A 15922-nucleotide genomic window follows, 5' to 3' on the forward strand; every position below is an offset into this window, starting at 1 on the left:
AATAATTATTATTTGTACCTTCAAGGGTATGATTTAGTGAGCCGGACTGAGAGATCTGTCTGCGAGGTTGAAAGTAGCTCTGAAGCTTCCAATGTTCAGCTCGATAATTATAGAGTTTCCGTCTACGTAATACGGGATCCGTGAAGCTTTTAAAAGAACTTATACTGAGATAACCTCTCCTTAGAGCTAATTATAAGATGTTGCCTACTACTGGCGCTTATTTGCTATACTATATAGACTGGATATTCTCGATATCGACTTCGTACCAGCTTCATGGACCTAGTCCTTTTTGGAAATCAGTATTATTCCCTTTCAAGGGTCTACGAAAATCAAAGCGTTCTAAATGTGATTCTCGACTGCAAAAGCCACGGTGATGGGTGATATCTATGCCAAAGATTGAAACTATCCCTTTCAATTCGGTAAGAAGAAACAGTCTAATTCTTTTTATATGACTCCTTGAATTTCAATTTTTTATCAAGCTTTTATATTGCTAAATGATGTGTCGGGTAGGATGTTGAGCGGGAAATTAGTACAATCACGTCTGCCCTTGAAACAACAGGACAGAGAGTGTTCGCATTTGTTCTGTTAATCAACATCTCACTATCTCACATAACGAATTTCAACTTAGCTCAAATTAAATAAATGCCCTTTTTCTTACCCCACTTTTCTCCTCTTTGCTCTTTCCTTTTTCTTTGTCCTTCACACTTCACTCCTTCGCCAGTAATAAAAGAGTTGTTAAAAAATAAGACTTTTTGTAAAGATATATATAATATATATATTCTAAATATAGAATGATAATAATATCAAATGAAAAAATAAAAGATACCTATATATAAGGCCTAAAAACAGTACTAATACATACTGTATTTAAAAGCTTGGTATATTTGCCTTTTTACACTAAAATAGGTACTTACTTGGTTCCTAAATAGGTTTTAGGTTATTACCCATAACCTATAACCCATCAATAGGTTATATAATTGGACCCAAAACCCATTTTGAGTTGGGTTGGGTTGGGTCCGGGTTATATCGTATTCCATGAGTCGCAGGGCCACCTGGTCAAGCGGGCCACCCTGGAACACCATATTAAAAGCGATAAATTACAATTTGATATCCCAACAACCATGGTGATTTAAAGCTAAATATTGAAGTTCTATAGCCTCTATTATATCCTTATTATAAAAATATGGAAAGAAATCGTCTATATATACATATACCGTGAAATATACCTATTTTTGATAAAATACATCAGAAATGATGTATTTGATCGTAACCAAGTAAAATAATGAATAAAATTAACAATTCAAATTAAAACATACTGTTGTATATCTTCAAATATTAATATTCAATAAGATATAACTGAGAAAAAGATATGGTTGTTGAGATAATTTATTGCTTTTAATATGGTGTTCTAGGGTGGCCCGCTTGCCCGGGTGGCCCTGCGACCCATGAAATACGTTAGTGGGTTATGGCGATGCCTAAAGAGAAGTAAACAGCTCCTGGGTAAGGAAGGGAATATTAGTTTCTATAGTAGTAGTCAAATTTATAGAAGTATACAAAAGTACCAGGAAAGTAACTCGCAAAGGATTAATATATATTCAGGGGTTATATATAAATATAAGCCCTATAATAAAAAATTTAAAGTAGGTCAAAAATAGAAAAGTAGGTCCTCCCGGTCATACTCCATCCAAAAATTCCTGGGGTTTTAGGTAATTTAGGGTTAACTCGTACGATTGCTAGAGGAGATTATAGAGACTATAAATTAAATCAGTAATAGATTATATATAAACTTAGAACTTCTGAAAATCTAGAGTCAATCGGACGAAGAAAATTACTTGCAGTCTACTCAAGAAAAATAACTTAGAGTCTACTTAGTGGGGCGAATACTGCCTATACTTAAGAGCTCCTCACCGCTATACAGTCTAGTAGACTGTACCAGGTCCCTTGGGATAGCAGGGACAACTGGGCCATTCATGTCTTACAAGGTGCTTCATCTGTTGCCAGTGCCTATTTTCAAGGCCAGTGGTCCAGCGTGAAGGATGTTAGCTGCTGGATCTCTTGTTCTTAAGGATTATCTCTGATATGGCTTCTCCTTATTGGTAAAAAGCCAATTTTACACTCGATATCGCAAAATCATATACCCCCTCCCCTGCCGTCCTTCAACCTAAGCCTGACGCACGACATACCGGGCCACTAGCTCCAAGTAAGACTCACTTGACAAGGGGGGGTTGAAGCATTCCCTATGCGGTACCACAACGCACGCCCGTGTCTCTTTTTCGTCCTGAGCTGCCGTTGACACTCTTCTAAAAACGGATAAAAACCTCGAGAATGAACTGTCTGGATTAGGAATTGATGTACTGGTTGGTACTGAACATGTCAATAGAATTAGATGATTGATTGTAGATGTCGAGATCGGCTGAGCGATCTCAGGGGTTTCTATAATCGAACTATGGCGTGTTATGACGCCATACTAATAGGAAATTAGGTGAACGATGAATAAGCCTATCCCGAAGGGTCCTAGTGGTATTTGACCACTTTCTCAGTTTGTCATGAACGTGTGTATGTCAGGAGGTGAAACTGTTTTCGAATTTCCCTGTATTGACATACGCAAAGACGAGGCGAATGGCAGAAATAATTGTTCTCCGAAACAGTAATTGATCTGGTAACTCACTCATTCCGCGAGATGTGGGCTGTGCGGATCAGTCCCACGCTGCACCATAGCTTGTATCTGGTTGATATTGTGGGGGCGTAATGCATTTTCTCTGATATGTATACGAGATTAAAGGAACACAGAACATCCTGCCTTTGAGCTAGTAGGTAGCTAGGTGGGAAGCATCACTTGATGATGTTTAATTCTTGATGCGGCATTCCTCTAGTTGAACAAAGCGCTCATCACCGGTTAGTGAAGATTGCCGCCCCACCCACTGCAATAAAGTACGGACACATAGTGGTGAATGTTGATTCGCATCATCAGTGCCTTTCTGCAACAGTCCCACGACTGTCTAACGGTGATAGCAGTGAGACAAAAAAATATTCCTTACACTGTAACACCAAAAAAAAGAAAGCCTCCGAATACAGGGCCAGATTAATAATAAAATGTTGAACCAGCTGTAAATGATAATCTGTGTTGGTGCCCACGCAATTCACGATGATCATCGCATCGACGGAAACAGCATGCCTTGCTGCAATGCTATAAATACACGAGCCATCGCCAGCAGATCATCCGGTCTCAAGCATTCCTTTGTCACTCTCGATTGGACCGGAAGGAAGTCTTTCCAGTTCTATTGGACCGACGCATTTGTGAGTTGGAGGTTATTTGCTACAATAGGGGAACGGCGGCGTAAAACTATAACGGTGACAGTTGAAGAGCTGTTATTAAGCCTATAATTCTGATTTGGTTTTTTTTCCTTGTTCTAGGAGCCGCTAAATACTTGACCGTGCCACGTGCTTGGCAGCAGCCAATCGTCGCGTACCCTGTTCCTGCCAGGGTTGCTCGGAAAGCTAGCTCGGAAGGGTAGTCCCAGTGGAGTCAAGATGGTGCTTTACATAAGCAACACCCATGAAATCAAAAAGCATATAACTCCCTGTACCAACCCTTCTAGACTAGACTATCAATATTTCGTTGTAATTCCACTGGAGGTATATTCAACATGAGTAACACCACCACCACCACCACCACCACCGGAAGCTGCCTCTGCAACGCATGCACCTACGCCTATACTGGGTCACCAGCACTTAAAGTAAGCAATATTTTCTAACCTCTCCTCCTTCAATTCCGTGCTGATTCTAAAGTCAGGCAATATGTCATTGCATCTCTTGCCGGAAAATATCCGGTGGAAGCAACACAGTCAACTATGCTGTGCCGGAAGTCAACTTCGAGATTACTCGAGGAAGCCCGAAGTCGTTTTCAAAGGACCATGAGTACGGCATGGTCCTCACGGTATTCTTCTGCACAGACTGTGGAAGTACGCTATGGAAAGAAGCCACAACTGAGCAGTTGAAGGGGTTCAAGCTTGTGCAGGCGGGGACGTTGACTGAGTCGGAGAAGCTAAATGATGGCGTTGATGCGGAGTTTTATACTACAACCAGGGTGTCTTGGATTGCTGCTTTGAGTGGTGTCGACCAGCGAACTGGGTTCTAGATCGATGGTTGCAACAGAATGAGAATGGGTTTGCACGTGTTGACTCGGGGGCTGAGAGAATGAAGGATATTTTTGTTATTCTTGATTCTCCAAACCACGGCCATATTTTACATAATGATCTTCCAATGTCTACGCGTAAACCGCCATATCCAAGGCTCTGCTTCGTCTTTTCCTTCCACTCAAACCGATGGAGGTAGACCGTAGCCCGTACCGTTTGCTTCTCGCAAGGACCGTGTCGCCGTACCATTCCCAGCGGGAAAACAGCTGCATGCACGAGCCGTCGTTGTTGAGTCTACTCTGGAGGTCGAGCTGGAATAGAGTACCTGTAAATCCAAACAAAACGGAGGCCCTAATCACAGCTTCAGACTCGACCGCGGCATGGTCTTTTGCTGCAATCTGAAGTTAAGGCTTCAGTTCAAGATCATTTACCAAATCTGGTTTGAGTAAAACATGACTGCGAAGATAGCAGAGCAGAATTCGCCTCCATCAAGCCGGATTCCGTCATCCAGCCATTTGACTTCAATTAACTGGAAGGCGAGACAGATTGAGGCGACTCTTTGTGCTGAGTAAGTCTTGAGGAGTCTGCAGAGATAGATGCGTTCACTGTTGGTGAGGATCTCAGTGATATTCTCTAATAATCCGAGTTCCACGAGGAACTTCGTTCTTGTACTCATCGCCGCTCTTGTATGGTTGAAGTAGTCCGATGACATTGTGCATTCCATCGAGAAGAACGTCTATTGCTATTTTCTTCGAGTGAACGAACGGCATATCGCACCAGTCCGACGAGGCGAAACATGACTGCTTTCGGGTTCTGATAGACGTTTGGCCCTGCAGCAGTATTTATTTCAGCCTCAACATTTGAACCCGCTGACCTCCAGCAAACTTACCAAAAACAACCGCACCGAGCGGAATATAAGATGAATCGCTCTCACCTGGCAGTTCTGCGGCCTCCTCAGTACTAACAGCCGAGCAGTCGCCTGTAAATGCGTCAACAGCTTCCTGTCGTAGCTGGATTTGTAAACTCATGGTACATCAGCATAAGCGAGGTGGGAATATCCTGCTCTGTAGGTATTGCCTGTGCGGCGTTTGCTGGTTGAGTAAACCCCGCCAGCCACCGACTCACGTAGTCCTCTGGCCATGAAGCGCATGCGCATTGCATTGGCCGGCCTCGTGGCGCAGAGTATTCTGCTTGGATACCTGTGCGTAGAAGGAAAGCGTCGCTGCTCGAATCGACGGCCGAAGGGTCTTCGAGAATGATATCCATGACAGAATATATCTCGTCCAGGAATTAGGCTGTGTCAGCTCGGAACCTGACTGGGAGCATGACTCGATGAAATTAGATAAGAGGGCCTGCTGAAACAATTGGTGTGGGGACAGCTCGACAGGAAGACATGGAGGTGCACGCTCAGACGTGATTTCATTGCTTCCTGGGGAGAAAAGGAAACCAGTATAGGCTGACTACGTGGGGCGGGGATAGCATTTACGATGAACAGACCATTTTAGATGCCAGGAAACGGCTTTCTGATTCGTCTGAATTGGGAACATGCCGGACAACCCTCATTGTATTACGACTCAACCTCCTTACTATAAATTATACAGAACAAACAAAATAGTACTACCTTGATCTTGCGCCGTAGACATTGGGGAGCCAGGAAATGCCGCGTGAGGTTCGTTGACCGCAGCTAATGGAGAAACAAAAATATGCAGGTGTCGAGGCAAAAATACCACCGTACAGAGACCAAACTGTGCATGCGCACTTTTTGGTCTAATGGCACATTTTGACCCATTTTCCTGTCGTGACAGCAGGTGGCGTTCAGTCCGTTCAATCCATCTTCATCCATTGGTAGATACTGGTAGGCAAGCAGCCCCACTGCACTATTCGGGCTGGTTTTGCGGGTGAGCCGCTGATACCCGACACAACCGGCCAAACCATGACCATGCCACGTACTGGCAGATCCTCTAACCATGGTTATTGTATTTCTCACCACCTATTTTGATTCTGATTGGGCGCAAGCTGCCCGCGAGAGGGTGCCAAGCACGATCTCATCCGGGCGGCGTCTCAGCATTAAACCTGGAATCTGTAACAGAACCGTCGGGCGCCGCGCTAGCCAGCCAATCAGAGGTGGAGAAAAGCAGATAGGACAAGCTGCTGAGAGCTACTATCAATAGATTCAGCTACTCTGCTACATAGGGGCTATCTACACACAAAAGAGAGAATCAATATGATCGGTATGAAGAAGGAAACAGGACGCCAGGGGTCGAGTACTATACAAAAGTGTTGTGGAGTGCATCTAATAAGAGAAGAAAATGCTGAACGGGTCGGTTTATGCCGTATTGTAATATACGGATCCAATCAAATGATGTTCAATTCTCTGTATTTTTGTATGCGATATTCTGGCAATATAGGTGGATCGCTAGTTACATAACAAAATTTCAGCATCTGTAGGATGAATTGTCAGGTTATCGGATATCGGTATTGACTAGTACACATGAGGCCAATTGAACCATTCAGCGATTGATCGATTTATTGAAGAAATATCTGCAGACCCCTGATCAGATAGCCATATTTCAGGGGTTTTTAGCGTGTTACAGGGCTGCTACTCCGAGAATACCCTGATTACTATACAAAACAGGCAGAAGATTGGGTATCTGCTGAATCATTCTGCTCCTAATCGTAAGATCAGTCTTTCCGATCGACATTAATAATCCTCTGGCATATGCGCCGACACACCCACTGACCAGAAAACCCCACACCAGATGACGTGTTGACGCGGACTGCCCGAGTATAAAAGGCGTAAGCGCCCTCGGGAATAGCAGTTGAGCAAATTCATTCACCCCGGAATGTCGATGCCATTTAGCACCCCGCCCTCGACGGCGAAGGACCCTCTGTCGCCATTCAGGATCGCTGTTCCGCAGGCCAAGCTTGTTGAGCTCGAAACATTGTTGAAGATAGCCAAGTTCGCACCGCATACATACGAGAATTCCCAAACAGACCGTCGTTATGGTGTTGGCACTGATTGGCTAATGACCATGCGGGATCTGTGGCTGCGGTCGTATAGCTGGTAGTTACCAATGACTCTAACCCTTCATCTATTATGCACTGAACTGCCAGAATAGGAGAGCGACCGAGGATCGGATCAATAGCTTCCCTCATTTTACTATGGATGTGAATGGGGTCAATATCCATTTTGTAGGTCTATTTTCGCAGAAGAAAGATGCCGTTCCTATTCTGTTGATCCACGGATGGCCTGGTAAGTCTCGATTCTTTGCATGGCACTTAAGCTGTCCTAGATTCTGAAATCATACAGGAAGCTTCTTGGAATTCTTGCCAATCTTACAAAAGTTTGAGGACGCATATACACCTGAGACGCTACCCTATCACTTGGTCGTACCTTCATTGCCGGGTTATGCCTTTTCCTCTGGTCCTCCATTGGATAGGGATTTTGGCGTGGGTGATGTTGCTATTATTTTAGATCAACTGATGAAACAGATTGGATTTGAGACTGGCTATGTGGCCCATGGTGGTGATATCGGCAGTCGAATTGCGCGAAATTTGGGAGTGGACCATGAAAGCTGCAAGGGTATGAACTCCTACACATTCAGCTATGGAATATATTCTTCATCTAATTATTTTTGATACAGCTGTTCACGGTAAATAATATTTCTATATGATTGTGGCAATGACCAAAGATATTAATGAAAGTCAGTCAACTTGGTTCTCATGAAACGCCCGGACAATATGACAGACGACCTTCTCAACGCCCATGAAATCGAAGGCATCGAAAAGATGCAATACTTCACGGCATTCGGCTGTGGATATGCAACTGAGCAGGGCACTCGGCCTAGCACCATTGGCCATGTTGTATCGTCAAGCCCTCTTGCTCTTCTGGCATGGTCAGTTCCCAGATATCGAAGATATATCGAGAAGCATGGAATAATGATATTAGCAGGGTCGGCGAGAAATTTCTAGAATGGGTTGATGATCCTCTCGCCATACACGACATCTTGGAATCTGTGACACTATATTGGCTGACGGAGACGTTCGCTCGGGCTATTTACGTTTATCGACAAGTGGGTTGCTTCTCCGACGCTGATGAACACCGCAGATGGCGTCTAATCGAATAAAATGTAGAATTATCCACCTCCGCCTATTCCATCTGCCAATGACCCCCGCTGGTTTATCCACAAGCCATTTGGGTATTCATCTTTCCCTATGGAGATCGCTCCGCTGCCGCGATCCTGGATTGAGACGACCGGTAATCTGGTTTTCTATGAACGACATCAGAAGGTATGTACCCTGGCAGAATATCTAATTATACATATAATTTACTGACCCTCACACAATAAAGGGTGGCCACTTTGCGGCCCTAGAGCAGCCGGATCAGCTGAAGTCAGACTTGACTAAGTTTGTTGACCAGATATGGCCAGGCATTACTGGCACTGACTGTATCGGTGCTTCTTGACAATAAGACAGCGAGGGGAGAATATCCAAAAGTCTTGAGAAAGGAATATTGTGTAAAGACAATTCCAGGAATTACCACGACATCTTCTCACTGACCCCAAGAGGGTTCGAGGCTTCTCCGTAATACGAAGATATAATCATGGCGAACAATGGAAATTTTCATTAACAGCTTTCAACAAAGACTACTTATTTCAACAAACCGGGTAATTGTACCCAGCCTATTCGGTGGAGGTAGCTCTTAGCTTTAGCTTGTTGGTTCACACAAGGACTATACCAGCTTACCACTTCCAATGGAAACACAATCTGCAAACAGGAACCAGGGTTGATTTCGCAGTGTAAATTTCGACGGAAAAGCTCGTGAGCAAAGCCCAAGAGCAAGGAGCACATTCTCATAGAAGCCGATGCGTTCAAGCTGTTCGGTTCTCTCAGAAGTCTCAGGCGATGGATAATAATCCAGATAGCACTGTACATTGACGGTGATATGGTGGAGCAGAAGTCACCACCACTGAGCCACATTTCAGGATTTGCACTTTCAATGCGTTCCAAATCAAATGGAAACAAATGCTCCTGGGCCGCCACTTCAGGGAGAGGAATGCCAGCCTGGTTCTGAATATATGAATGTTCGCTTTGCTCGGTATGACCAATCTGCGCCTGTAGATTTGTCTCATTGGTGTCCTGTGGCAAAGCGTTTGAATCCTGCTGTTTTGCGGTGATTGCGGCCCATAGAAATGAAGAAACAGCGTGAATCGAATCGACCAGATTATCTGAGTCTGTCTTTTTGGATCGAAGAAATGGTACATGACGCCAAATGGGAGCAGCAAAGCACGACACAGCTTGATTCCGAATTGACAAGTGGGCCTGAACATAGTATACGTTATTAATGTATTGTTCGTAACATATAAATCGTCTCTACGAGATCCTGAATTTGTAGAGTTCTTACCTCCAAGAGCCTTGTAGAGCGAAAGATAAGATGTATAGCACCAACTTGGCAATTGTCCGGCCCTCGTAAAAGGAAAAGCTCAATGAGACCTCGTAAATGCGTCACCCAGCTTCCTATCGAAGTCGGTTGAATAATCTCGTAGTACATCAGCATGAAGGAAAGAAATATAGTCTCCTCAGTGGGAATTTCGTTCTTATTCCTGAGCCGTTGCAAATGTTGGGAGATGCAGGCTTGCTGGCCTCGGAGTGCATAGGCATAGTACTGACCAGCCTTCCTACGCAGGGCGGTTTTATTTGTTTCCTGTGAATGAAAAGCGAGTGTTGTGGCTCTGATAGACAGTCCTAGACTTGTCGACGAGGATATCCGAGAGAAAAGGTGCCTAGTCCATGAATCCTGACTCACTGTCCCAGAAGTAGATAGGGAGAAAGATTCGATGAAATTCGAAACAAGAACGTGCTCAAATAGAGGTCGTCGAGATGGAGCAGCTGGTATTGAAGTAATTTCGTGGGACGGGGTCCCAAATTGTGGTGTTTGCTTGGTATGCCATCCTTTATGGGATGTGTTGACTATGAATAAACCATCATAGACCCCAGGACAGGGCTTCATGATTCGTTTGCATTGAGTACAGGCTGGGGAGATCTCGTCACACTATATTCATTTAGTTTTTAATGCCTTGAATTGGTAGGACGAGAGTTTGAACCTTGATCTTGCGTTTCAAGCATTGGTTACATCCCCTACTTCGACTCACGGATCGAACCATGGGGATACTATAACTTGTGCAATATTGAGCCCAGGAAGCTTGAAGTTCTCTGATGCCTCAGCGATTTTCTTTAGTCAATCTGGGCCTTGAGATATTCCCGAGGTCCCCATCATCGGAAAATTAATCGAGCTTATATAATCATGACACTACACCGCGTACTTGCGATCCCGGAGCCCGTGGGCCCGAGTCTGTGGGACGCCACTCACGTTGAGTGCCGCCCCTAGCACCTAATCCTAGGCTATGGAGATCAGTCCCTTTGCGTGAACAAATTTCAAGCAGTGCAGCCTCCGATGGCCACTTAGATCCTAAAATATGGATATCAGAACGACAGTGAACGAGCCTATTCACGCAACCCAACGCCTCTCCACGCGTCTAAGTCCTTAGCCAGGATCATTATATTTCTACACAGTTTTAAAGGGGGTAGTTTTATTGGGGTTCCTCACAACTCCTAGCGTCGCCCCCAAGTGATGACCGATCTCTGATCACGTTACCAGACGTATTGTCATCAACCAATGGCGAGTTCTCTCTGGCGTCGCAGTCTGTTCATTCTCCCTCCTCTTTGCGCACGAAAAATGAGGTGTGCTGACTAATATACATGATGATAAATCCGGATTGGTGCAATTTCAGCTGATCTGAACACCCACCCAGCCCTCTAACTAGTCGGCCGTTCCGGCTGACTAGTGGCGCTCCGTTGAGGTGTATTAGGTGAGGGAAATTGGCCCTGTGACAGGATCAATACATATAAAATTCGCTATATTTAGCCAAATTAATGGGTGTTGGTTGAGATGTACCGATTTAAAAAATTTAATATGGGCAGGTGTCCAGCATTACGTTATCTAATTACATATATCCACAATTCCGACTACCGACATCATTGACGGCTTCCTCTCTCGTCCTACAACTGCCTCACGTCAGTTGCTTTCCTTCTGGGGCTAGCTCGTCATCTCTCATGCAGTCAAGTCTCGATTTGGGCCCTCCCACCTTCCCCCTGTAGATAGAATCCACTATAACACCCGGACATTGCCTCCCTACACGGGAGCGCGGACGGGCCCTCTCTGACGCTACGGTCTACGATCGCAGCGACTGGCGACTCGTTATGGCCAAACTATATTCTTCTTGCTCCTCTTGACTGCGTGAGATCACCAATAAAATTGCTCTTTCTGCACAGTCCCATAAAGAGGAAGGAGCCATGGAAATCTTTCTGAAATGTAAAACATCATATCCACCCCTTCCGCTAGTTTGGGCATCTCCGACAATGTCCCGTTTTGAACCAATTTGAGAACGATCCCCACTACAATTTATAGTTCATTTAGCGTTTTGTCATCTCGGAAAGCTAGCCTGAAAAGGCAAGGCGGGTTCCTAAAACCTCGTTACCTGTGGGCCACGGATTTGATACGATGAGGTAAAGCGTTACGATACGGTTATTAGCGCAAAATTGGTGAGCTCAAACGGCAAGGTTCGGCCTAGCACGTCGGAGCGCACGATCAGACTTGGACTTGGCAGTCCCCGATATGTTACTATTTTCAAAAAATCTTTTACATTTCCCGCCGCGTTCTGCTATATACTATCCAATCAAGCCCAGCAGAAAGCCGTCGCCGCCTATACTTCGGAGAAAGCATAAACTACGACACTCGGCATTTGGCAGTCAAAGGGATGCCGATTGTGAATTAATAATCTGACGTCGCTTGGATATCGATCAAAGCCTTGATCCTCGACAAACAGAAGAAAATATAGCATTTTAGATGTTCTAATCTTGATTGAGTTACATGAGAAGGAAAATAACTCGTGGTAGTATACCCATTCTTCCATTATTTATTTGCAAACAAGCTTCCATTCAAGTATTTCAGCCCCGTGTCTGCTGCTACAGTGACGACTATTTTACCAGGGCCGAGCTGTTTGGCCAGTTTGATCGCGGCCACGACGTTGAGGCCAGTTGATGTTCCAGCCAGAAATCCTTCTTCCTTAGCGAGGCGCCGGCACATGCTCCGACCTTCTTCCTCGGAGATTGCAAGTGCTTCGTCGTACAGCTGACGATCAAGGTGTGGTGGAATGTAACCGATACCAATACCTTCCACGCTGTGAGGACCAGGGCGATTCTCAGTGATTGTAGGTGAAGATGCTGGTTCAACAACAACGATATGGGTCCCTTTCCACTTCGATTTCAGAACCCTTGCCACACCCATAACCATACCGGCAGTGCCAACAGCGCCACAAAATGCATCAATTCTCTGGGGAAATTGCTCGACTAGCTCGTGGCCAATAGTCTCGTATCCAATCAGAGAATCTTTGTTGATGAACTGGTTGGTGAAGTAATGATTATCGGCTTTGGCAACCTGTTCTGCGCGTTGTATCATAGAAGGGATGAGAGTCGGGTTAATAGTCCCAGTCGGACTGTGAATCAGGTCGACTAACGCACCAAAGGCGCTCATAGCTCGCAGCTTCTCAGTCGCAAAAGCATTGGATGAGACGACGTGGAATTGATAGCCTTTTACCGCGCATAGAAAAGCCAGTGAGGAGCCTGTGCTTCCCCCTGTGGCCTCCACGACCGTCATGCCTGGTCTCAGATCTCCCCGAGATTCAGCCTCTTCGATCATTGACTTTGCCATGCGATCTTTGTATGAACCAGTTGGGTTGACAGATTCAATTTTCAGGAAAATTTGGGCGCAATGGTCGGGCACGACATTATGAAGGCGTACCACTGGGGTGTTCCCGATCAACATCAAGGGGGTGGAAACTGGAGGACGAACAGGCATGGCGTGCTGGTCAGGAACTCACTCCCAAGTCGTACGAGCGGAATCAGTGACAATAACTGAGGGGTAATCTGGGGGAACAGCGACCTATTAAATAGCTCAACGTGAAATCACCCGGGCATCGACTTCGGGGAAAGTGAGTGGAAATTCAAAGACCGGTTCTGGGGGAGCATATTGTGGGGATTTTGAGTTCGCGACGAAGGGACAGGACAGCAAATTGCTACTGTGGGCCCAGGACGTAGAACGGTTCATGACCATCCATGTTTCCTGACGTTTTCTACACTTATTCTGCCATCCTCGAAAGTAATTGCGCTATAAGGACCCTTAGGAAATAGCAAGGGATCTTCCAAGAAAATATGTCACCAAAAGTTAGAGATAAACTTTTTAGGAAACCGTTTACGAAATCTACTGCAAGTCCAATTACCCTGCTTATGTTTCGTGAACATGTTCTTATATGGCGTATGCCTGATTCGACTTCAACTAATTGCCACCGACGTGCAGAATGAACTATTTCTTACCCAGCCCTGGCTATTTGTGACCATAACAAAAATTTTCAATAGTTCCCGAAACCTTTAACTAACACATACGTAACGTTACAAAACTTCATATTCTGATAACGGCCGTAAACAACCTCTCAAGCTTGGAATCTTCTCCCAATTTCCGAACCCTTTTTTACATACGATTTCCCAGGTAGCCCCGGAAAGTCAACGCCCACATGAGCTGCGCATCTAAATTGAGATTTATATGGACCCACTTGGTCCCCGGACAGTGCCCGGCTCGGTCCCCGACACACCAGATGCAGTTGTTGCAAAAATTTTATCAGGCCTTGCAATAGACACAATACTGCTTACAAAAAGAATATTCGGGAACTACTTTCATTTCATTTGGAATGATGGAAACAAGAAATCTGGTAATACCTTTCTGCCTCGTTGGCAATGTTCTTTTTCATTCCCTTCGAATGGCGGGCTTCAAATGCCTAAGATTCGGTTTTTGGCTGCCTAAATGATATTCGATGGGATATTCAAATTGTGGCTGAAGCTGCCATAAGAGACATACGAGGCGGGGTGGCCGCCTTTTGCGTATTGCATTTATAACGGGGTTTTTGTTTCAGTTTGGCTCTATTGAACGCACTCTTTTCGACCCTACTTTGAAGGTGCCTGACTCGGTGTAAGGAGATATAAAAGAGGGAAAGAGGAGAAGGCAAGCCAATGGAAGCCAGGGACTACCAATAAACCTCACCTGGAACTTGACAACATTCTAGATTGTCTTGAAGTTTTACATAACGGAATACATTATACAACTGTCTCTTTGTCAAAGCTTCATGCATGGAAATTTTCATGTCCAAGTCCATGCCTTAGGAAGGAAATATGTACATAACTCAAACAGTATCCCAATATATTCATCAACCACCTTCTTTGATTGGTCTGTTCAACAGGAAGGTAAAGGTCACAATTGTCTTTCCAATGGCACAAAGAAGAATGGTAAACGAAGAGCCCACCGCAGTCTGCACGAATGTTCCAGCAATGCAGCCGGCCATTAACATCAGCAGAAACATGACTCGTCGATTCCTTTGGCGATTCCTGAGGCCCAGCAAGCGTGGATCTATTGCAATGTCTACAAACGCCGCAGTAGCCATCGCAGTAGTAATATCCGTCACTTTTAGAGACCGACCGAGGGCGACTTGTGCCCCCGAGGAAAATGCCAGCAGAAAAATGACACTCAAAGCTGCTGGGCCATTTTGGTGGGTACTGGAAGCGTGCTGGATTGCAGCCGCAGCGTAGACCAGGGCTGTCTGAAGAGCACTGCTCGTAATCAACCAGAGTCGCTTTCGGGCGCCGAAGAAATTTCCAATTTGTCCCATGACCAATCCACCTACAACAAATGCCCAAAGACTCATGCCCACGTGAGACATACTATATTCAATGGCCTTCGGCTGTGCGGCACCGATGGCGAGAAAAAGCATGTTCCCAGTCTGATTAGATGCGAAACATCCATAATCCATCCAAGAAGCAGCATCTTGAATGCCAGTAGCAAATGATAAAAGCACTAGCTCGCACTCTAGCAAAATATCCTCTTTGATATTTTCCATCAAGTAAAGCCACAATTTTGACCTTTGCTTAACCTCCGCTGTCATGTACGCAGTGCGGAGAGTGGAATTATCGTATCCTGCGAAGCAATTAATAATCTGGGGTGCTGCATATAGTCGAATGGCCTCGTACCTGAATCTCTCATTTTTGTTTTTGGGGTTAAGGACATTGAATTAGAAGTAGGAGAAAATTTAAAGCCTGGGTACTGTCTCAGCATAAAATGAGATTATAATTCTTGCCAGTATGGTCATCTCAATGGAGATAAATTGATGGTGTATAATATGCGAATGCGTGGGGCAAGCCTTTCGCTTCAGTATAGTGATGTCATTAACTACGATTACGGGATTTGTGTGATTGGTATCAGATGCAAGAAAATTTTGGATCGGCGAACCTGCCCGGGAATTGAAATTTAGAGCGCAATCCAAAACAGTTTTTGGACTGAGGCGACAGGTTTTGGTCCAAACCATACATAGTTTGCAGCTATCAGACTATTTTCGAACAATTGAATATCGAGTGAATCACTCAAGTCCTTTGTCGTCAGGAAATACCTATGCAATCGCAGAGTGAGTAATTGTTAGATTCGAGATGCAATTATCTATCTATGGCTCGCTGGGAAGGCAAAGGGAAAAAAGACTCGCGAATAACATCAGACTTTGTATCCCCTTAACAATGATAGGTACCGAATCTATTTCTTTTACACATTTTATAAAAAACGACATGAGAATATTTTACCCCAACTTGAGTGTCATGCCAGACATTCCAAGCGAACCAAGTGTGACAAAGAT

The 15922-nt window shown here is 44.8% G+C and overlaps 6 protein-coding genes across 6 annotated transcripts; 2 read left to right on the forward strand and 4 right to left on the reverse strand.

Moving 5' to 3' along the window:
• Nucleotides 1-3647: 3647 nt before the first annotated feature.
• N7481_013374 (GFA family protein) lies at nucleotides 3648-4138 on the forward strand (the record flags this gene model as incomplete). The annotated part of the gene is made up of 2 exons (XM_057272593.1): nucleotides 3648-3737; nucleotides 3794-4138. 2 exons carry the CDS (start codon nucleotides 3648-3650, stop codon nucleotides 4136-4138), a joined length of 435 nt encoding a protein of 144 aa, XP_057115225.1.
• A 425-nt stretch (nucleotides 4139-4563) lies between these two features.
• Nucleotides 4564-4848, reverse strand: N7481_013375 (uncharacterized protein; the record flags this gene model as incomplete). Its single annotated transcript, XM_057272594.1, has 1 exon — nucleotides 4564-4848. The coding sequence occupies one exon, from the start codon at nucleotides 4846-4848 to the stop codon at nucleotides 4564-4566; it is 285 nt and encodes a 94-aa protein (XP_057115226.1).
• Nucleotides 4849-5126: 278 nt separating this feature from the next.
• Nucleotides 5127-5402, reverse strand: N7481_013376 (uncharacterized protein; the record flags this gene model as incomplete). The annotated part of the gene is made up of 1 exon (XM_057272595.1): nucleotides 5127-5402. One exon carries the CDS (start codon nucleotides 5400-5402, stop codon nucleotides 5127-5129), a length of 276 nt encoding a protein of 91 aa, XP_057115227.1.
• Nucleotides 5403-6979: 1577 nt separating this feature from the next.
• N7481_013377 (epoxide hydrolase family protein) lies at nucleotides 6980-8601 on the forward strand (the record flags this gene model as incomplete). The annotated part of the gene is made up of 8 exons (XM_057272596.1): nucleotides 6980-7200; nucleotides 7256-7389; nucleotides 7447-7719; nucleotides 7781-7789; nucleotides 7846-8032; nucleotides 8089-8209; nucleotides 8271-8426; nucleotides 8488-8601. 8 exons carry the CDS (start codon nucleotides 6980-6982, stop codon nucleotides 8599-8601), a joined length of 1215 nt encoding a protein of 404 aa, XP_057115228.1.
• A 3507-nt stretch (nucleotides 8602-12108) lies between these two features.
• N7481_013378 (PLP-dependent cysteine synthase family protein) lies at nucleotides 12109-13053 on the reverse strand (the record flags this gene model as incomplete). Its single annotated transcript, XM_057272597.1, has 1 exon — nucleotides 12109-13053. The coding sequence occupies one exon, from the start codon at nucleotides 13051-13053 to the stop codon at nucleotides 12109-12111; it is 945 nt and encodes a 314-aa protein (XP_057115229.1).
• Nucleotides 13054-14452: 1399 nt separating this feature from the next.
• Nucleotides 14453-15184, reverse strand: N7481_013379 (YoaK family protein; the record flags this gene model as incomplete). The annotated part of the gene is made up of 1 exon (XM_057272598.1): nucleotides 14453-15184. The coding sequence occupies one exon, from the start codon at nucleotides 15182-15184 to the stop codon at nucleotides 14453-14455; it is 732 nt and encodes a 243-aa protein (XP_057115230.1).
• Between the last annotated feature and the right edge of the window lie 738 nt (nucleotides 15185-15922).

This window comes from Penicillium waksmanii (genome assembly GCF_028829765.1).
Source record: "Penicillium waksmanii strain IBT 27052 chromosome Unknown utg000011l:1.0-400869.0:1.0-401085.0, whole genome shotgun sequence".
Classification (NCBI taxonomy): domain Eukaryota; kingdom Fungi; phylum Ascomycota; class Eurotiomycetes; order Eurotiales; family Aspergillaceae; genus Penicillium; species Penicillium waksmanii.